Genomic DNA, 21698 nt, shown 5'->3' on the forward strand with positions numbered 1-21698 from the left:
CTGTAAGGACCAAGATTCTTTCCAAGTTCCTTGGGCACAGTTTCAGTGCTAAAGCATTATTATGTGAAAGTTTGTTTCTCCTGTCCTTAAAATTCTGTCTGTTTTCCTTCACATGCACTCTGAGAAGAGTTTGGCTTCATCTTTTCTATAATCTACTCAGTAGTGGAAGACAGTAGCCAGACTCCTTCATTAACATCTTCTTGAAGCTAAACAAACTGTTCTGTGAGCTTCCCTTTGGATACCATGTGCTCTGGCCCTAATATTGAAAACTGAAGCAGGGGAAGGATTGAGTATTTCAGCCTTCAGCATTCAGTAAGTCTCCTGTCCAATTCAGCAGTAGGCTCATTTTTTTCTTGATCTTTTTGTTGCAGTTGTACCTGTAGAACTCTTTCTTGCTGTCCTTCATCCCCCAGCAATTTCATCTACAGATGAGATCTGAATTTCCTTTTTCTCAAAACTCAACCTATTCAAGACCCACATTTGCCAATAATGAAGAGTACTGGAATGTCATTGTTCTCCTATTACATTTTGCTCTAGATTATAGAGAAAATTAGTTCAGGAAAATCTAAGCATATGAAAACAGACTCAGGGAAAAGAAATCAAAGCTTACTGAGATGTAACAAAGGCATGATCTTTGATTGCCTGTACAACATCATCAAATTTGATCTTTGTTGTCCGGGTCCATCCATGGTAAATGATGGGCTTTCCATCAGGACCATCCCAGCAATCCACTAGGAAAGACAAGCAGTGGAAAAAAAGGAAGAGACCAAGCAGTTACTTAAATAACTCTAGTAGAACAAATACATCCAAATCTTCAGTGTTCCACATACTGAGTCATAGACTGCAATGTTCTAACAAAGCCTTCTATTAGATGAGTTTACACCTCTCACAGAGGAAATTATGTTCACTTAAGTAAGAGCAATACAAATAAAACACAATATAAAATTTTCCCAAAGCATTATCACCTGGGAATCTGGAAATAATGAATTCAGGCAGCTATATTGTCAGCCTACTAGTCTACAGTAATTTTCCAGGGATAAATACACTCCTACAAGTGGCAAATTGATGCTTATCTCTTTTGTTAATTTTAGTCCTGAAACTCTGATTTTGCATTCACTAAATTGAACAGGCAGCAGCAAATAGTTTTATAAAGTAACTGGGGGAAAAAAATGACACTGAGGTTAAACTTTTCTATAAGGTACAGAAGCACAGGGATGAAGAAACACACAGTGAAAAACAAATGCACAAAGACATCAACTGGTTTACAAGCAAGTTAATCAGGATGACAAATGGCACCACATTACTTTGTGCCTTGGGCTTGTCTGTATTACAATGAAGACAAATAAACCATCTATCTATGCTACACATGTAATCCCAGTTTAAATCCTATGCTTTCACGTAGTAAATACAAGACTGAATTTTTTGAGTGAGATAAAATTTAGAAAGACCTTCTTAAAATTCCATGGGAACAAGGATCAGAACAACTGAAGAGAGCAATAGTGAGGCATAAGGAAAACAATTTAGGGAATTAGTGGTTTTTATATGACTACTTCAACTTCAGAAAACAAACCAGTTCTTGATTTCAGTTCTTTTTTCTTGGTAAACAGCATGTACATCATTTTACAAACCATTTCACAGACTCTACTCACACTCAATACATCGACATCCCATTCTAAGGCACCTGACATAAGCTTCTGGGGAGGATTCACTTCGAAGCTGGTCTCCTGTCAGATATCTAAGGAGTAAAAGAAAGTTGTAAAAGACAGGCAGTCAATTTCAATCATTTCCCACATGCTCACTGGGCAACATTTTTTTCTCCAATCATGGAGAAGGTGTCCTGATTTTTTAGTTTTCTTTTTTTGTTTTAACTGGTGATGGAAGAACCAGACTCTGCTGAACCCAATGCCATCACATTTTTGAATGGATCAAGTTATAGCAGGTTAAGGGCTCAATCTAAATAACAGCCAACTCTAACTGACTCATTTCTGGAGACCATATCATGAGCTTTGAAACATAACTAAACCTCATTGTGAAGAGCCATAATTATGCTGGAGGGACAGGTAGAGTATTTAAAGTGGTCCCACACCCTATAGTTCAAAATATACCCCTATATCCATATCCACTTTATTTTGTTTCCTGCAATATTTTGTTTCCTCCCTCTCTTTACACCTTCTTTCTTTTCATTATAGTGCTAGACAAGTAGATCTTCTTTGTTTGAATAATCTTTAAATTCATTCTCACATTGGCTCCTACTTTGGCTAAACAGCTCACAACACAGATTGACAAGGAACAGGACTTGTCACTGACACTTTAGATACAAACTACAGAAATCAGCTGCTAAGTATAACATTCTACAGTCCCCAGACCTTGAAAGTTCTGGATGTAAAACAAACTTAAAAGAAGAAGAGTACAGGCAGTAAAAAAGAAAAGTACAGGTAGCAAATTCCAGTCCTCCTCTGCCTCAGCCACCTCCATCTGCTCTAATCCTTGTCATCCAGGAAAAGGCCAAGTCCTGATCAGCAGACTTGCTAATTTAAGGTCTCCATACTTCTTTCCTGCTCAGGACCAAATGTTTTCCACTTTGTGCCACTGTAAAATGTCAAACTATCCATCAACAGTACACATCACTGCCTCCTTTCCCAAGGCAACAATTTTACTGCCCTTCAGATTGCACTAACAGTATGGGATTCTCCCACAGGACAAGTGGGGTCCTTCTGGTATTCTTATGTTCAGGTACAACTGATGTTGACACTGGCTCAACAAGGCTGCTGATGATTGGGGAAAAAAGGAAGCTCCTTCGATAACTTTTATTTCTGGGAGCAGAAAGGCTTTAAAAGTTTCAGCTCAGGACTGACTTTTTGTTTTGTAACAGGATTCAGAGTTTCGGATTTCTGACAGATGAGCTTGGTTCTATCTCAAAACTTCTAAGACCTTCAGAGGCAGGGGAAACAGAGTTCAAAAATTGTATTTGCCACATGTACATCATGCTTTAAGAAGGTTTCACACATCCATGCAGTGTATTTCTGGCATAATTTAGAAGTGCTACTTTTTCTTAACACATGCTAGGTTGCTTTCAGCAACTTACGTGTTATGAGAGGAAGAAATCCAGTAGTGGGACAAAGGATTGTTCATGTCTTGTGCATCTACTGAGTCATATTTCTCATCCCAAATACTGTTTTCTTTTGCAAACAGGTAAGTGAGGAACTACAATACAAAGAGAGAGACTGAATTTAAATGTTTGTACCATACAAGGCTAAAATAAACTTAGTAATCTAGCAAGAGAAGCAAGAAGAAGAGTAATCTAGCAAGGATGTGCCATGTAATCCACAAACTAAGAATTAGCAGTGAAAGAAAGTCCACAAGGCACTATCAGAGAATATGATTATCTTACCTCATCAACAAAGAGGAAGGGTTCAGCAGTTTCTCTCATAGTGTCATCAATAAACTTTGTCATTCGTTCTCGGACTTTAGTGAGATCTTGTGCCCAAGATTCCTTCAGATAATACAGTAGGAAGAAACCTTTAGAAGTGGTCTGATTCTACATAAACTCAAAAAAGGAGCAAAGAGACCTACAAATGTGATCTACTTCTTTCTCATCTGGCTAGTTTACATCAATATATTTTATTGTATCCATTTATCTTGAGAGTTTCCTTTGTGATGTCTAAGGGAAAAATAAATTACCTCCATCTAAGTACCTTTGTATAGACTGGAGGCCCACAAGACACATACTAGCTATGTACACATATGAGTGCACACACAAAAGAAAAAGCTGGACTCTGTGAATAATATGCCTTAACTACAACCTCTCATTTCTAAATGCAATCTGAACGTCCTTTTAACAGAGAAACAGGGAGAAAAAAGAAAGTAGCAGGCTTATACAGGAAGTGTAGGTCTCACTTTTTGTCACACTCACAAACCTGGAGCTTAGCAGCACCTAGCAGATACCACAGCTTTTTCCCCATGTTCTCTCTGCTAAGTAACATTGTAGGAGACTATGAAGACACAGTTCCAGTCTGTGCCTCCATCGTTCTCTGCTTGCTGGCATGCAACACTGAACTGGCTCTATTCAACAGAAAATTACCTTTGACTTGAATGCAGGCAGTCAGCTCAGCTTTGCATGTAAGAGCTGCTAAAATGGGGCCATGGCCAAGGCATTATCCCAGGTGTATCTTTCATGACAGCGGTGTCTAGGCCAGGCTGTTGTCTTTGACATACATCCAGTGATTATTTCTAACACTGCCTGTTTATCTACATGACTAAATGGAGACCTGTTAAAACCTTAAGACCTTATTTACTCTGTCCTCCTGCTCATCCTCTCAGTGCATCTTTAGAGTCTTTATATCAGTTAAAAATAATAGTTCTTGTGAATGTCAGTGGTAACAAAGAGAGAGAAATCTTCCCAAGGCTTACTATCACAGCTGACATCAATCATATTCTACAACACATCACATTTCTTTTTAATGAGCATAGAATTGCATGAGACAACCTCAAGAAAAGAACTCAGAATTTCTGTAACCCACATGCTGCCCATGTAGCAGGAATCTCTGGAAGTCATGGAGATGAACGGCTGAAGCATCTGGACGGTCAGTATTTCTACAGAAAAAAAAGAAGCAGGAGGAAGAAACAAGAGAGCAAATGTCATCAGATGTTATAGCACAAAATTACATGGATTTGTATCTTGGATTCATAGTATAAATGTGCTGACATAAGAATTTTTTCAGAGCTTCAGTGGAATTTAGATTAGGCTAGTAATGCTGTATTACCTAATTGCTGTATTCTGAGCCTTTGAATGCAGACTCCTGGATTCCTGATGGACTTTTGGTAGTGATTCATTGGGAAGAGTAGTGAATCTGTGCTCACTGCTTTGTAGCAATTGAGCATTATTCACTTAACAGAGATGTTGTGTAGCTGAGGCATATGGAGACACTGCTCCTTTAAACTAACAGAGCCACAAGTAACTGCTTCCATGTATTATTCAGATGATCTACCGCGATAAATCAAAACCTCCTGGAAAAGGAGGCAAGGCACAGATGCACCAACCAAAAGTGGCACAACTGCTTTCCCTCTGTAGGACAGAAATTCTGCATTGACTTGTACAAATAAGGTATTTACAGCCTACTCAGCCTTGATAAACCTGTGCTTTTAAGCAGTCTCACAAAGTGTAATTCGTATGGCGTGACCAAAGGCTAAGGAAATACGTGGTACGTTCAGAGCAAACTTTTAAAGCAACTTCCTTATTCTGTTAGTGAAACACTCAAAACTGAGGAAAACTGATTTAATTCACAGTCAAAATGTTAGCAATGCCTGTGTCCTTCTTGTGGTAGTTTTAGGCTATGCCTTTAAAATTTAGCTGTACACATCTCACTTAAATTTTCAAGCTCAACATACAGAAACTGTTGCTATCAGCATTTCTGCTCAAATCTAGGCAAAGCCTGTCCACCACATCACTGCTCAGACTGAAGTTAAAGTTTCTCCATCAAATTGTCTCTTCATAGCTCTGTTCAGTAAATTAGAGGACAGGCAAGTTCACTTGTTCAAGCCCATACCATTTTTGTAGCCAGAAAGTGAAAAACATTTATCAAATGATATTCAGCATGTATTTCCAGGCTAGGTTCACCCTTCTACATATAAAAACATGCAAACTTGCTTTTCACTTGCTAAAGCATCAGAACAAAAAAAAGTGTGATGTAATTAAAAAAAAACCAATCCTGCAGCACTAAACCCATATGGAAATGTGGAAAAAAAGCAATACAAATGAAGAGTCTCACCCAAGAATGAACACAGAGGAATCCTTTTTGAATTCATCGAGAATCTTAAAAACAAAAAAAGGAAAATTAACAAACAAAATAAACACAAAAAAGGGAGAAAATATAAATAATAGAAGAACATGACATTTCCTATCTAATTCTATATAATAATGTTCACTGGTTTGGGAAGGTGTAATAGGTGTGTGTGTCTTCTCGAGAGAAGCTGTATACAACTTGAATTGAATGCATGTGAAAAACCAGATTGCCAAGGCTGGCAACTGCACTGCAGGCCTTTCAGTGGGAACACACACAATTCTCAGGCAAAAATCTTGCTGCTGATAAGGTACCACATACACCTTCTGGGAAGCTTTTATTGTTTGATATCCCAGAAACCACAGAATTACATATAAACCATCACATTCAGTCATGTGACTATAAACCCTAGATTGCTTCCAGCTTGGCACAGCATAGTTACAGATCACATGAAACTTATCAGCTGACCCAAAGCCATTGTTGAGAAAACTGAGACGTTTCTCTGAAATGATCCACAAGGAGTGATAACAAGAGTTTAAGGCAGTCAGATAGTCTCCTTATTCTGTGTTTTACTATTCAACTCTTGATTAGCTCAAGCCAATCAGCTAAACTTTCATGACCAAACCCTATCAGTAAATGGGGTTTCTTTATTACTTCACGGTAATTTCAGCATCAGTTTTAAGAAGCACAAGAAAGCTCTATTGGCAAAAGAAACAGAACTGACTTTGACTATCAAAGCTTCCATTTCAGTAGTTGCAAATTGAATCAACAGTTAGTACATGCTGGCAATAAAGACATTTATGCAAGCAATTTCAAATTATGTGTTTTCACATAGTTTAAAAAGTTTCTTAACTTGCAGCGTGGCTAAGTGTATGCACTTTCCACCAGCTTCATGAATCTGTGCAATGACTACATGGAAACATTAGTCAGGAAGTTGCCCATATAAATTAACTCAAGTGTAATTCCACTGCATTCACGGCCCCCAAGGACAGTCCAATGCATGTCTTGCAATGGACTCACCACTGGTAATCTCCAGGCAGGAGAGACAATGAGAACAGCTGTTATTTGTTGCTCAGGATATATCCCTGTGATTTACATGGTGTTCTTAGCAACAGAAGAATAATGAAAGTATGGAAAAGCCTTACTCCTCTCAGCAAAGAGATCAGCCAAGCTTAACAATTCTACATTCTGCATCCTGAACAAACTCGCAGGAAGTTCTTGCTAGAAACCCCATTATATCTGTGCATATCTCTACTGCCAACACACAAGAAGCAACATGAAAGACATATCTTCTTAAGCCAGTTGCTGATGGTGCCTGTTATCTACACATCAAATACAGTATCATACCTTTTTGCTGTTACAAGAATGAAGGATGAAGAAAATCAGTAAAAAACAGAAACAAAATTTTAAGAATTAAATCAGCATTCAGTCTTTATTCAGCTTAAGCATGAATCAGTCTGAAGCTTACCGACTTCTGTTGTTCAAACATGATTTTCTTGTAGAACAAATGAAATTGTTCAAAAGTAAGCTCTTCCTTGTTAGCACCGATTTCCTACAACAGAATGTAGCAAACAGTAAATTTAGAATTCCCTGAACTGCATTTCCACAGCAAATGGAAGCTACTCTTTCATTCAATGGCAGCTACTCTTACTCCAGCAGCCACTCTCTCACACATTCCGTTCCACCCCAGCTCCACTTGTTTTAAGCGCTTGAGATCTTATGTATTTTAAAGACACAAAATGGTAAACAGATTCTTGGTTTGTGACACAGTGCTCCTAGCCCACATCTCTGGTCTTGCATTTTGTACCCAGGCTCCATTTCCACTAGGTTACTGAGTGCAACAATGCCTCATTTAGTCATTGTGAGCTGGAGCAACAGAAGCAAGAGTGTGTGCTTTAAGGGTGGAGAGCTGGAAAGCAGGAAAAGGTGGGGATATTTAAAATTCCTGTAGGAATTCCAACCTTCATAGTTCTGTGATTCTAATGGAAACAACCTTTATGAGTTATTACCATGAGTTGAAATGAAGAGGTAATTACTTGATCATATTGCAAAAAAATTGTTTCTTATATGTGAATGTTATCTTAAACATAAAACGGTTTCCTATGCACTTGCAGAGGAAGCTCAAAACCCAGCAGTGGCTTTGGAACATTTAAGACTACATTTTCTTTGAGCCTTAGACACAGGCAAAGCCAAGGTGAGAAATTAACCCATACAACTTATTTAACTGTACGAGGGAAGAGGCAAACACATACACAGTACCCTGAAAAGAATGAATGACGCCTATTAGATGATACCAAAGAGAGAAGTTATCAGGCAATTACCGCAAATTTATCCTTCAAGAACTTCATGCTGCTCACTTTGAAGTTCACTTGAGGAAGGACAGTTTTCAGCTCTCTAAGACTGATACTGGGGAAAAAAAGAAGAAAGAAAAACATAGCAAAAACTCCACAGTTGTGCTTCATTTAGTCAGCTACTAAAAGATTTTCTCTCAACACAAATATGTGACTATTCAAACATTCTGGGCACGGTTCATCTCACTTCAGCTGTTATTCACTTGGATGGTAAAACTGATTCACAGCAACAGAATCTCTTCCCTTCTGCAACATCTGAACAAGGCCTCACCCTCCTCTCACAACCAAGTCTTGCCAGAGAGGACTGCCATCCACGTCCATTTACATGAACCTGCTGACTCTTTCCACAGTTTCAGAATCACAGAACGTTAGAAGTTGGAAGGGACCTCCAGAGATCATCAGGTCCAGCCCGCCCGCCAAAGCAGGATCACCTAGGGCAGGCCACACAGGAACACATCCAGGTTGGCTTTGAAAGTCTCCAGAGAAGGAGACTCCACAATCTCTATGGCCAGCCTGCTCCTGTGCTCTGAATGTCCAGTGATAAACCAGAAACACTTCCAAGAACAAAGCTTTCTAGGTAACAGCAAGGCCTTTGAACCAAAAGATAGTTATTTCAGATTTTAAGCAACAGAGTGCTTATATACACCAAGTATTTAAGCAATACTTACATACAAAGCTAAATTTATTAATAGCTGCAACACTTTCTGGCCACACAAACTGTGTGGGCACACATCAAACCATGTATGCAGTATATACCATACTTCTTTTGTTAGATGGCAGAGGAAAAGGAGAGACTTAATCCATTGTGTAGCACCAAGCTGGTACACCAACTCAGCTGTCTCCTGCAGCCCCTTTTCAGCCACCAGCTAATCGGTTTGTCTTTGGATAGCAAAGAAGGACCATTAGGTCACGTGTTCCAGCCAGTGCCTCAAACTCTGGATATTATGGGCAGGCATTGATGTGAGGTCTCAGCAAGACAGACAAAGCATTAGTGGGATATGTGAAGAGCACACAAACAAGTTCTAGAGTGGAAGATGAGGGGAAGCAGCAAAAAATCAAGGGAGGACAGGCACAATATAGGGGTCCTACTGCAAATGCCCATAAATATTAATGCAACACAGGGGCAGAACAGTCACCTGGAAGCAACAAAACCCAATTAGCACCTACACAAAAGTAAAATTCTGCTCTACAGTGTCCATACTAGCAGCTACCTTATAAAATATTCTCATCTCCATTGTGTAGAGAGGGAAAGAGGCAAAGCAAGAAGGAACTTAGCCAAAGTCCAAGCCAAAGCCAGATTAGAACTCAGGAAATTCCTGGCTTTCCTCCTTGTCGCCAGACCTCTGGAAAAAAACACTACTTTTAGGAGCAAGAATGAGCACTCTGTTTGTACCCTAAACACCAAGCACAAGCAATTTCCTCTAGCTAGACAAGTGCAAGCCAAAACAAAGAGCTGGGGCTTCATTACCACTGGAAAAAACCTCAACCTGTGAAACAGGACTTGCCTGGAAGCCTAACCTTTACAATTAACCTTCCTAGAAACTGCCACACTGAACACAATGAAACTCACTCCCAACTGCTTTCCTGACTTGTACTAAAAACACGAATCATCTGTCAAGAGAACAAAAAGCTGCCCAGCTCTACAGTGCATGTCCCCTTGGTCCTAACCACACTGCCTTGCAGTGATGACACAACCCGAACACAACAGATTAAATCTCTTCAGCAGATACACTGGCAGCCACAGCTACTCTACCCTAACATTTGGATTTGCTTCATGACCTTGCCAGCACAGCCCCACTGTAGGGACAGTTTTTCAAAATATATTAGAAGGTGCATCCATTAAGGGATGGGTAATGTTCCCTTTACCGCTCTGGCCAGTTTAGAAAACACAGTTTTCAAATGGTGTCTCAGCTCACACTGAAGCCAGCTGCACAATGCCACAAGCTGTCTGCAAAATGGCGTTATTTCCTGCAATAACAAAGTCTCCCTCACACAATGAAACAAAAAGCTTTATTTTGCTTTAGGAAAAGGCTTAAATGAGAGGAAATGCATGTACCTTTCTACACTGAATTACACCTTAGATAAAAATTCATGTTCCAGATAAAGACCAAAATCACAGTAGAGTAAGAGACATAGAAGAGGAAGGGTTAACATTCTCAGTGTCACATGATTTCTGGCAACTGTAAGAACAGGTATGCAGCTGAATTCATTAAAAAAAAAAAAAGGCAAAAGTCTCCTTTGCTGTGCAAAAGCTACAAACCCACATCACAGATGAACTTGAAACTGAAGTGTATAAAGCTACATAGCACACTGGGAGCTACAGCCCATAGGACTTCTTTCACATGCAAAGCGCCAGGTCAGAGGTGATTCCTTGGCTTTGGTCTATTCAAAGAGTCAAGCCCATGTAACCAGGCTGGCTGTTCAGAAAAAGAGAAAGGAAGGGGGGGGAAATAAAATATTTTGCCCTGGCTGCAAAGCATTACCTCAGTTTCCTTCTGTGTCTATCCTCAAGAGTGTCCAAGAATATCTTCTGTTTCCCACTGTTGAAGTAAACTCTTTCACATGGTATCATCCTAGTATCATAGTATCAGTCAGGGTTAGAAGGGACCACAAGGATCATCTAGTTCCAAGCCCCCTGCCATGGGCAGGGACACCACACACTAGATCAGGCTGCCCAGAGCCTCATCCAGCCTGGGCTTAAACACCTCCAGGGATGGGGCCTCAACCACCTCCCTGCACAACCCATTCCAGGATTTCACCACTCTCATGGTGAAGAACTTCCTCCTCACGTCCAGCCTGAATCTCCCCACCTCCAGCTTCATTCCATTCCCCCTAGTCCTATCATTACCTGAGATCCTGAGAAGTCCCTCCCCAGCCTTCTTGTAGCCCCCTTCAGATACTGGAAGGCCACAATGAGGTCACCTCGGAGCCTTCTTTTCTCCAGACTGAACAGCCCCAACTCCTTCAGTCTGTCCTCATAGGAGAGGTGCTCCAGCCCTCTGATCATCCTCGTGGCCCTTCTCTGGACATGTTCCAGCACCTCCACATCCCTCTTGTAATAGGGGCTCCAGAACTGGACACAGTACTCCAGGTGGGTGTGACAGTCTAATAAGTTTGTCTCTCTCTATGTGAGTCAACAAAGATAAAAGTGATAGCAGAGCCACTGGAAAGAAGGTGGAAAGAATCCTGTCCACCAATCCTGGATGCAAATCAGCTTGTGATTGCATCGTGATAACACGGGACTACAACAATGGACCCAAGGACCCAGCCATCACACCTTTAGGGCAAGATAATCACCACCTGTTTCCTGAGTTTTGTCTGGATGGAGACAGGGTAGACGGAGATTCCCCCCTCCTCCAGCCAGGGTCTTGCCCAAACACACAGATTTCCTGCCACTGGAATTCCTGAGGGACAATATTTGACTACATACCTAAGGACTAAAAAACTGTATAAAAGACTTGAGCAACTGCTGGTTTGTAGAGAGAAACACAGGAGAGAAACAAAGGAGAGAAACAGAGGAGAAAAACGGGGAGAAAAATGGAGATGAAGAAAAACACAGGAGACGGGCCAGGCCGCTGAGAAGCCGGGACAATGCTGCTCCGGAGAACAGAAGCTGCCCGGAGGACCACAGCTCCAGCCCTCTACAGACCCAGGCTGCCCAGAGGAGCCTCAGCACTGTTCCTGTATCAACCCAACATCTCCCCAGAGGACCACAGCTGTTCTCCAGCAAAAGCCTCACCACGGTGTCTCTACAAACCCAACATCTCCTGCAGCACCTTTCCTCCACAGACTTTATCTTGGGGGGGATGAGGGGTGTGGTAATATAATTCCTTTCCTCTTCTATCTCTCGTCTCTCTCTCTCTCTCTCTCTTTATTTTCTCCCTCTCCCTTTCTTATGTCCACTTTCTCTATTTTCTCCCTCTTCCTTTCTTATGTCCACTTTATTTATGTAATAAATAGTCTAGCTGTTGATACTTTGGCCTCGTTTGTGCCATTAATTTCACAACACGGGAATATTTAAAAGAACTGTGTCTCCGGACCGAGACATCTAATGTCTCCGGACCGTGACATTTAAATGGCGTAGTCGGCAGGATTCCCGTGCAGTGAAAAGTATCACAGCAAAATTATTGCATTTCTGAGAACCCCGAAATGTGTGTGTGTGCCTGAGACGTACTTTTAGTACGAAGCGAGAGTGGAGTCCAGATTCGCGTTTCCACTCGCCCGCGAGGGAAGTGGCCGGAGAAGGACGAAGCGAAATTTTCAGAGAGACTGTGTGGGAGTTCTCAAAAGCTTTAAATGTGTGAGCTTTCTCGGGGAAGATTATCCGGGGTACAACTGTTGGTTTTATAGTGTGACCTCCTCGAGAATCCTCTGTACCCTGCTTTAAATTTGTGTGTGCATTCCCGGGGAAGATTATCTGGGGTACAAATGTTGACTTTATAGTGTGACCTCCCCGAGAATTCTCAGTACCCTCTTTTAGGAAACCCAGTGTTGGTGATATTTGTAAAGTGTGGCTTTCCCGAGAAGCCCAGTATTGAAGCAAAAGTTGAGAAACTTCTGCCGGTGTGTGTTTGCTCAGGGAAACAGAGTAACTCTTCCCTAAGAATCACAAGGTTGTTGTCCTAGTGTAACAAAAAAATTTGAGGTACAAAAGCTGAGAAGCTTTTGCAAGTGTGGGTTCTCTCGGGGAAATAGTGTGACTTCCTTGAGAAGCCCGGGTTGCTGTTGTTTTTTCTTGTGTGTGACCTCTCCTGAGAAATCTATTGTGCATTTTTCCTGGAGAAGATTATTTTGGAGTAAGCCTTTTAAAAGTGTACGTTTTTCCAGGGAAGATTTTGCTGGTACAAACAGTGTTTTGATCTGACTTCCCCGTGAAACTTAGTGCCCTATTAAGAAGTGCTTTGTGAAACAAAAGACATGGCCCGGTGTGAGAGGCTTTTCAACCTTTTAGAAGTTCACGGTGCCCGCCCCTCTGTACAGGTACTTGACTGGGCCCGTGAAAATTGGCATAATTTCCAGAGTGTGGCTGATAGAATTGTGGCCCTGCAGAAAGATGCACGAGCAAAAGCCGGGAAAGGCAAAGGTTTTATTTGTGCGGTTTTAGGTGCCTGTTTAGCCGCCTCAGTGAAGGAGAAAGAGGAATGGCATGAACAGGAAAATATAACTATTTCCTCTTTGCAGGACTTAGTTTCGTCACTGCAAAGCCATGTTGCCACTTTGAAAGACGTAGTGGCAGATCTTAAAATTCAATTGGAAAAGGAGAGGAGGCAAAATTCGTATTTGGACTCAAAAGAGGGTGTGAATTACTTGGAGTCTGCCCCTATGTGCCCTCGGGCAGAACTGACAGTGGCTAAGGAAGCTGCTGCGCATATCAGACCTCTCATTAAAACTGAAGTTTTATATGAGGATGGGGAGGTTACCCCCACTATCACAACCAAAGAAACGCCTTTCTCCTACACTGAATTGGCCAAAATTCGTGCAGAATTTGCACGCTCTGCTGAGGAATCTGAGGTGGAATATGTCTGGCGAGTTTCAAAAACTGGAGGTGATCAGATTATGTTAACAGAAGCTGAAGCCATGGGCTATTGGGGTGATAATGTTTTTCTAACTACAAAAAACAGAAGTGGACCCTGGAGTCTTACGCAAAGAGCTGCCTATTGGGCAGGGGGGTTTGATCCAAAGGAGAGGGGTGAACCCCTAATTCTGCGGGGAGGGATGAATCAGATAATGGAGAATGTGCAAAAAGCTGCATGCCTGCAGATGATATATGAAAGGGAACTAAAACATCATTTTGAATCCCCTCTTTCTATCCTGGTGGATGCAAACAGAATGACTCCTTTGATCAGGGGCCTCTCTGACTTGCTTAAAATAAGAGGTATCCAGCTTCAAAAAGAAATAGCTAATACCCCACTTTCTTCCAGGACATGGCAAGATGTGGGGAGGGAATTATTAGATTATGCTAGGCAGTATAGTGTACCTGAGGAAATGAAAAAACCTCAAACTAGAGGCTTGAGACATGTGAAAATGACTCACCCACCAAGCCCCCAGGGCCAGATGCGCCGTATTCCTAGTAGGCACCTGGCTGGGGGCAGGGAACACTTGAATACCCGGCAATATTGGTGGGGCGTGGGTCGGGAGAAAGGTATTCCAAAAGAAGTGGTTGATGGGGTAGCCACGAGACAATTACGAATCATTGTGCAATGTTGGCCCGAGCCTAAAAAGAGGGCTGAGGTCACTGCTCCCCTCTTGGTGGGACCATTTGGTGAGGGGAGGGGTATGGCCCCCAGGGCAACCAAGGGCTTCACTTCCCAGCGGTGAATTGGGGGGTGAAGCATGAGTCAGGAGATCACCAAAAAATTGTACTTGGTTTGGAAAAAGGCCTTTGTTTGTGTTTAGCTTGGCTTTGAGAGAACCTGAAACAATCAACGATACTTACAGGCTCATTCAAAGTAATTATCACCTGAGAGGGTGGCTCTGAATGGTAACCTGGAAATACCAGTTTTGTATGTTTCAAGGTTGTGTTTCTTATTTGTGTTTCTTATTTAAGTTCTAATGCTAAATTTAAGTTCTAATGCTGAAGACTACCTGATGTATTGTCAGAAGGACTTGTCTTGCTACAATATGGAAGACTTCTCAAGTTTTGCATCACAGAAGACATCTCTTCAAGGACTGTACTTTCCATAACCCCGCAGACATTCAGATCTGGACTGAAGCTCTCACTTCAATTCCAAACTGAAGGACTGACGGGGTGGGGGGGTATGGGTTTGTTTGTTCTCCTGGCTTCCAGGAGGAACAAGGATGCTTTCACCTTGTGTAATTACCTGGTTTAATTTTGTTATATTTTCTTAGCATTGTCAATCTTGTATAAATCCCTGTTGTATACAGTGATTCAACATGTAGTGTCCAACATGCAGTTTGTGTCTAATGATGGTGTACAACAGATTTGTGCTGTTAGCCAATCAAAACTTATGTCTATTGCAAAAATTGTTTAAAACTTCTTTCCTTCCTTTTCCACTTCTTTCCTTTCTTTCCTTTCTTTCTTCCTTTTATCTTTGATTGACGGGGTGGTGTGACAGTCTAATAAGTTTGTCTCTCTCTATGTGAGTCAACAAAGATAAAAGTGATAGCAGAGCCACTGGAAAGAAGGTGGAAAGAATCCTGTCCACCAATCCTGGATGCAAATCAGCTTGTGATTGCATCGTGATAACACGGGACTACAACAATGGACCCAAGGACCCAGCCATCACACCTTTAGGGCAAGATAATCACCACCTGTTTCCTGAGTTTTGTCTGGATGGAGACAGGGTAGACGGAGATTCCCCCCTCCTCCAGCCAGGGTCTTGCCCAAACACACAGATTTCCTGCCACTGGAATTCCTGAGGGACAATATTTGACTACATACCTAAGGACTAAAAAACTGTATAAAAGACTTGAGCAACTGCTGGTTTGTAGAGAGAAACACAGGAGAGAAACAAAGGAGAGAAACAGAGGAGAAAAACGGGGAGAAAAATGGAGATGAAGAAAAACACAGGAGACGGGCCAGGCCGCTGAGAAGCCGGGACAATGCTGCTCCGGAGAACAGAAGCTGCCCGGAGGACCACAGCTCCAGCCCTCTACAGACCCAGGCTGCCCAGAGGAGCCTCAGCACTGTTCCTGTATCAACCCAACATCTCCCCAGAGGACCACAGCTGTTCTCCAGCAAAAGCCTCACCACGGTGTCTCTACAAACCCAACATCTCCTGCAGCACCTTTCCTCCACAGACTTTATCTTGGGGGGGATGAGGGGTGTGGTAATATAATTCCTTTCCTCTTCTATCTCTCGTCTCTCTCTCTCTCTCTCTCTTTATTTTCTCCCTCTCCCTTTCTTATGTCCACTTTCTCTATTTTCTCCCTCTTCCTTTCTTATGTCCACTTTATTTATGTAATAAATAGTCTAGCTGTTGATACTTTGGCCTCGTTTGTGCCATTAATTTCACAACACGGGAATATTTAAAAGAACTGTGTCTCCGGACCGAGACATCTAATGTCTCCGGACCGTGACATTTAAAGGGTCTCACCAGAGCTGAGTAGAGGGAGATGATTACCTCCCTAGACCTGCTGGCCACACTTCTCCTGATGCAGCCCAGGATCTGATTGGCTTTGTGGGCTGCAAGTGCACACTGAGAGCTCATGTTGAGCTTTTTGTCCACCAGCATCCCCAGGTCTCTCTCCTCAGGGCTGCTTTCCAGCCAGTCACTGCCCAGCCTGTATTTGTGCCTGGGATTGCCTCGACCCAGATGCAGGACCCTGCACTTGCTTTTATTGAACCTCATGAGGTTGGCTTGTGCCCACCTCTCCAGCCTGTCAAGGTCCCTCTGGATGGCCTCCCTTCCCTCCAGCGTGTCTGCTGCAGCACACAGCTTGGTGTCATCAGCAAACTTGCTGAGGGTGCACTCAATGCCACTGTCCATGTCATCCACAAAGATGTTGAACAAGACAGGTCCCAGGACTGATCCTGCCACACTTCTCCTCTCACTGCCTCCTTCTCCTTTCTCCTAATAACCTCACATATGTTAGGTCCCCTTCCTCTTAAATTCTCTTCTCCTCATCACTCTGACTCCTGAGCAGAGAATACATGTTATTGCTGTGACAACCCTATCTCTGACACTGCTGCTGTGACTAGTTTCAAGCTAGATGCCACACAAACTAGCCATGATCAGACCCCATGTGGACTGAAACAAGGGAAGGCTAATCACTTAAACATCTCTCTGGATCTTCTGCAGTCCATGTTGAACTCTGCTTATGCAACTTTATTGCTAGGAAAGTAAAAATCAGCTATTAAAGACTGGTTCTTATCTGTCTACATTACAGTGCAGTCACTCCAATGCAAACCAGCTTCAGCAACGAAGAAGGAACTGGTGGCATAGCTGCATAGCAAAGCTCACAGTGGGTTATGCGTTCCAAGCTGCTGGGCTCCGATTAGGCTATGAAAGGGCAAAGATAAAGCAAGTAACCTAACATACCTGCTGAGCTGAATCTCAACAGTAAAACTGGAAGAATATAGCTCCCTTTCCTTATTCTGACAGGGTAGTCCTAGGCTAAAAGCAAAACTGTTTATATTTCATCACTTGCTGCCTCATTATACCATGAACTTCAGTGCTATGATCACGTGTTTAGCAAAAGGCAAAAGTCAAGCTCTTAAAGAGCAAATGCCATTTTCAGGGATCTCTTAAAGAGCAAATGCCACTTTCAGGGATCTCATATTTCTTCATCCTGCATAAATTATTTCTTTCTCTTCGTTTCATGTTAGAATCTTCAACAAAAGTTCAGTAAAAATAATCTGAACAAAGAAAGATAGCTTCTTACCTGTTTCTTCTAGTTTGATCAACAGAGTAGATCTGCTTTCTCAGCCAGCTTGTGGAAAAGAAGGGGAAAAAGAAAACAAGAAGCTTACACTAACAATTATAAAGAAAACACAGACAATGAAATATCAAAATTAAATTCAATAGAAATATTTAAAAGTCAGATGATACATCTCTCTTATTACAGCAAAAACATCTCCAGTGCAACATCTAAGGATTCAGCCAGTTTTATATTCATATCTGTAAATAGGTACTTTGCAGCTGCTCAATACTACATTTTGCAGTTACATAAACAACACTGGGCAGGCAGGACGGAAAAGAATGGGCAACTAGAAGCTGTAAAAAATTAAGTGGATAAAGCAAACTAAACCTTCAGCTAATCCAAACTGGAGTAACTCCATCAAGTCAATGATTTATACCAGCTGAGGCTGCTAGCTCAAAAAGATGTTAGGTGCACACAAATAAAAAAATAAAGGGTGATGGTGAGGGGTTTAGAGAATTTTAAACAAAATCCTCATTAAAGTGCATGTCAATTTTAGCTGCAGAGCAAAATACTATAAGTAATATTAACAGTAAATATATATAGCCACAATTTTGATCTGAAGGATGAACACAGCATGCCCTTATTAAGCTTATCCTCAGTCTCCACAGGAATCACTGTGCTTCGCAAACATAGCCTTGAACCCAGTAGCACTTTGTGCAGCAGCTAGGTAAGAACAGATAAGAATACTTCCTGGAGCAGCAAATAGGTAAAGACAACACCAAAACTACAGTTTGGTCAGCTAGCAAGGGAAGACATCAAGTCTCACAAAGTGAAAGTATGTCCACATACCTCTCTGTTATTGCAGGCGTGGGAGCACTCATGACCTCTTGATACAAGATATTCAATCCACATAACCATTTATCAGCATCATCTTTAGAGTCAGCTGAAAAAAGTCAGATCCCATGACAATCATCAAAACCAAAATCAACACAAAAGCAAGACATAACTTGTCTTGATAAACCCTTGGATGCAAAGCTGCTGATTAACCTTTCCCTTTGATAAATCTTACTCGATAGCTTCAAGCTGCTAACAACAAAACTAACAAAAAACCACCACAGACTTGGGGGTGGGTTGTCAAAAAATACCTCCTTTTAGAAGTCTGCTTATCACAGTAGGTAGGTTCGGTATCTCAGCAGAAAGACCATGAAACTTCTGATGAGCTCTTGTAGTAACACAGTAAAAATTAAATTTCTTACCTTCTGACTCTCAAATGGCAAAAGCCCCGTGATCTAGAGCAACTTGAAGCACACAGACAAAAGAACTCCCTGTGTTCTAGCATAAAGCTAATTCATTATATTCTAAGCAGCCTAGAAGAAAATTGGAAGTACTTGCTCTTGATGGACATAACTACCCACCTACTGCTTGTCCTAACCATGCCTCTAAAGACAGACTGTGCCAACTAGACTTAGGGAAGAACAGGAAGGGAGCAATGCACATAACTGATGTAGTTTATACAGAACACATTTTAATACAAGTTGAAATAATAAGGCCTAAAATTCCTTAGGTAGCTTAACACTAGAAACAAGGTACATCTTCCTCCCAACCTTACACATTGGTTTATTACTGCCTTGTTTTTTCTTAAATGTATTTTGCCTTTCAATTTCTCAAACCAGGAGAGTCCTCTACATCATTTAAAATGACTGAATTTGGTAATGCTTTGACTCAATAGATGCAAGACAATGAACTGCATGCTGGATATAATCTTCCCTATAGAACAGCAATTAAGCTGAAACCAATTTTTTGGGCCTTGGGTGAGATGTTATCAGGACAGCATTCAGGTGGACAAAGTCCCTTTACTTTAGGATGCTGGTTCTGAAATTTCAGAAGGCATTTTTCAGTTAAACCAGGTCTGAAAAATTATTTTCACAGAGTAGCTCTAATCTGTGTAAATTCCTTTAACTGCCCTCAAACAAAACAGTTTCCCAAAAGATTAAGATTATGGCTTATTTAAACCCATTTACAAGCAATGCTTTATCCCCCAAGGACACAGCTAGAGCCCAGCCTCAGCTCCCCATGGAAATGTTTTTCAATTAGTTACAATTTTGGAAAGAACACCCATCACCACTGCCAAATCAATTCTTCTCCCAAGACAATCCTGCCCTTTATGACAGCTACCATTCCCTGTGAGTAACAATTATTTTATATTGTTTTAAGAAACCACGACAAAGCATTTCAACAAGGAAAAGGATTTCCCCCTTAACTGAAAGTTATGTCATGCTCTTCTGTAGTTCAGAAATAAAGAAACATTTCTCATGGTACTAAGTGTTTTCAAAGTATTGGCAGAGGTCTGGCATTGAGAACTGCCATGGAGGAGGGATGGGGGCATTGTTAGAGGAAATCAATCTAAAGCATCTAGCACAGCTGCACTTCAGTGCAGCCACTTACTCAAAATTTTCACAGACTTCATCCAACAATGGTAAAACTTATTTAAAGTTAAAAGCCTGTAACAATGGATTAGTTACAAGCAGCCTTTAATTTCCAGTGCATCAGACTGCAAAAAAAAACCCTTTCTTCTAGTACTGGATTCTGTTAGAAATTAATTCCATTTCAAAAAAAAAAAAGCTCATTACCACTAAAATGCTGACAGAGCACTCCCTGAGTCTCCCATTAAAATGTTACAATGTATTTAACGATTTCAATGGACCTGCTCCTGCACAAGACAGAGAACTACAGCTCCAAATAAAGCATTTGTATCATTCTAAAACAAGGACCCAGCACAAACTTTATAGAAGAGAAATTGCTTTGTAATCTCCACTAGTTAGAAACGGTACCCAGCCTGCACTATAAGAATTTATATACCTTTTCATTTCAAAATCTTTGGTTTCCTAACTCTGGACAATCTTACCTGAAACAAATGCCCCAACACTTCACACAGATACAGGATACAACTTTCCTCTATCTCACATGCATCTCTTTATTTTCAATTTATCATCCTCCAACTTTATTTATGGTCCTCTAGTATTTCTTTACAAGAGGTTTAGTATTGTCAGGTGACATGCACACACATAACCCAAACTAGAACTTACAACTTCTCAATTAGTCTTGCTCTAAATTGCTCATAGGTGATACGAAGGTTCTGAGAGACAGCTGGAGCCTAACTCTTTATGGCTATTGTTTCCAGAATAATTCTGGCCAGGAGAAAAATGCCAGGGTAATACCCTAGCCATACCAAAGACAATAACAAATCCTTTACTTACTTTAAAGAGGACAATGCTCTGCTTACCTCTGCTCTTCAGTTTTGCAAACCTTACCAGTGATATTTAACCAACGAAAGTCTACCTTGCTAGAAATGATTGAGCACATCAGAAACTACACTCACTTTCATGATACACTGTTGGAAAGCAAAACATTACAAATGTAGCATTTCACCCACATGAAGGACGAAGTAAAAGGTCTATGTCCAGATCTTACACGTCTGGTGCACTCCTGAACCGCAGAAGTCAAAAGAGCAATGCTCTTTGCACTACTGTTACACCAATGGATTTAGTAAGTTTAAAGAAGAAACCAATATGAAAAAAGTACCTGCTAAGCTTAGGGTGTTGAGGACAAACTGGGTACCATAAAAAATAGTAAAGCAGTGCTCTTCTCTTTGCTTTGCTTTGCAGCGCTCAAAGTCCTTTGAATTCTTTCCTGGGCGAATTTCTTTTATTTCCATCAGATCCACTGAAAGGAAACAACATTCAGTCAATGCAACTGCACTTACATTCCAGCAGAGCCTGAAACGGTAAGATGAACAACTCAAAGCATGCACAAATATATAAAACATCTCTATATATAAACTTATAGCTCTTTATTGGGAAGAAATGCAGATGGCACCAGCTTGTGATCAATGAATCTGCAATTAAATATATTACTGACTAACAAACAGAGTAGAGAAGGGTAAGAAGAAAAAGAACTTCTTGTAATTTTCTCATGTCCACTGTCCATGGACAAAGTGTATACACATAGCCCCTTTGGGTGACAGATGACGATTTCACAAATAGCCTTTAAGCAAGAAACTAAACTTTAAGCAAGAAACTAAACTTTAAGCAAGAAAGTTGGAACTAGATGATCCTTGTGGTCCCTTCCAACCCTGACTGATACTATGAAATTTTAAACTGCCATTGGTTGCTGTTCAGAGACAAAAAAGGAAAGATACAACTTTTAAGCTACCCACCTAAAAATTAAGCATCAGACTCCAGAG

The 21698-nt window shown here is 41.2% G+C and overlaps 1 protein-coding gene across 8 annotated transcripts in view; it reads right to left on the reverse strand.

Annotated features, from left to right (window-relative positions):
- The window catches only part of PLCG2 (phospholipase C gamma 2), a 76852-nt gene that overhangs the window by 27619 nt on the left and 27535 nt on the right, over window positions 1–21698 (reverse strand). For all 8 annotated transcript variants that reach the window (XM_068150874.1, XM_068150869.1, XM_068150870.1 and 5 more), the window contains 11 exons: window positions 21038–21178; window positions 18305–18398; window positions 17477–17524; window positions 8102–8186; window positions 7249–7332; window positions 5769–5812; window positions 4521–4593; window positions 3392–3493; window positions 3086–3204; window positions 1650–1735; window positions 611–731 (listed from right to left, as the gene is read on the reverse strand). In XM_068150874.1, coding sequence (XP_068006975.1) covers window positions 611–731; window positions 1650–1735; window positions 3086–3204; window positions 3392–3493; window positions 4521–4593; window positions 5769–5812; window positions 7249–7332; window positions 8102–8186; window positions 17477–17524; window positions 18305–18398; window positions 21038–21178 — 997 coding nt within the window. The remainder of the gene's footprint in view (window positions 1–610; window positions 732–1649; window positions 1736–3085; window positions 3205–3391; window positions 3494–4520; window positions 4594–5768; window positions 5813–7248; window positions 7333–8101; window positions 8187–17476; window positions 17525–18304; window positions 18399–21037; window positions 21179–21698) is intronic.

Source organism: Melanerpes formicivorus, unplaced genomic scaffold (assembly GCF_026170545.1).
Source record: "Melanerpes formicivorus ecotype bairdi unplaced genomic scaffold, bMelFor1.0.p_v2 SCAF_20, whole genome shotgun sequence".
In the NCBI taxonomy this organism is placed as follows: Eukaryota; Metazoa; Chordata; class Aves; order Piciformes; family Picidae; genus Melanerpes; species Melanerpes formicivorus.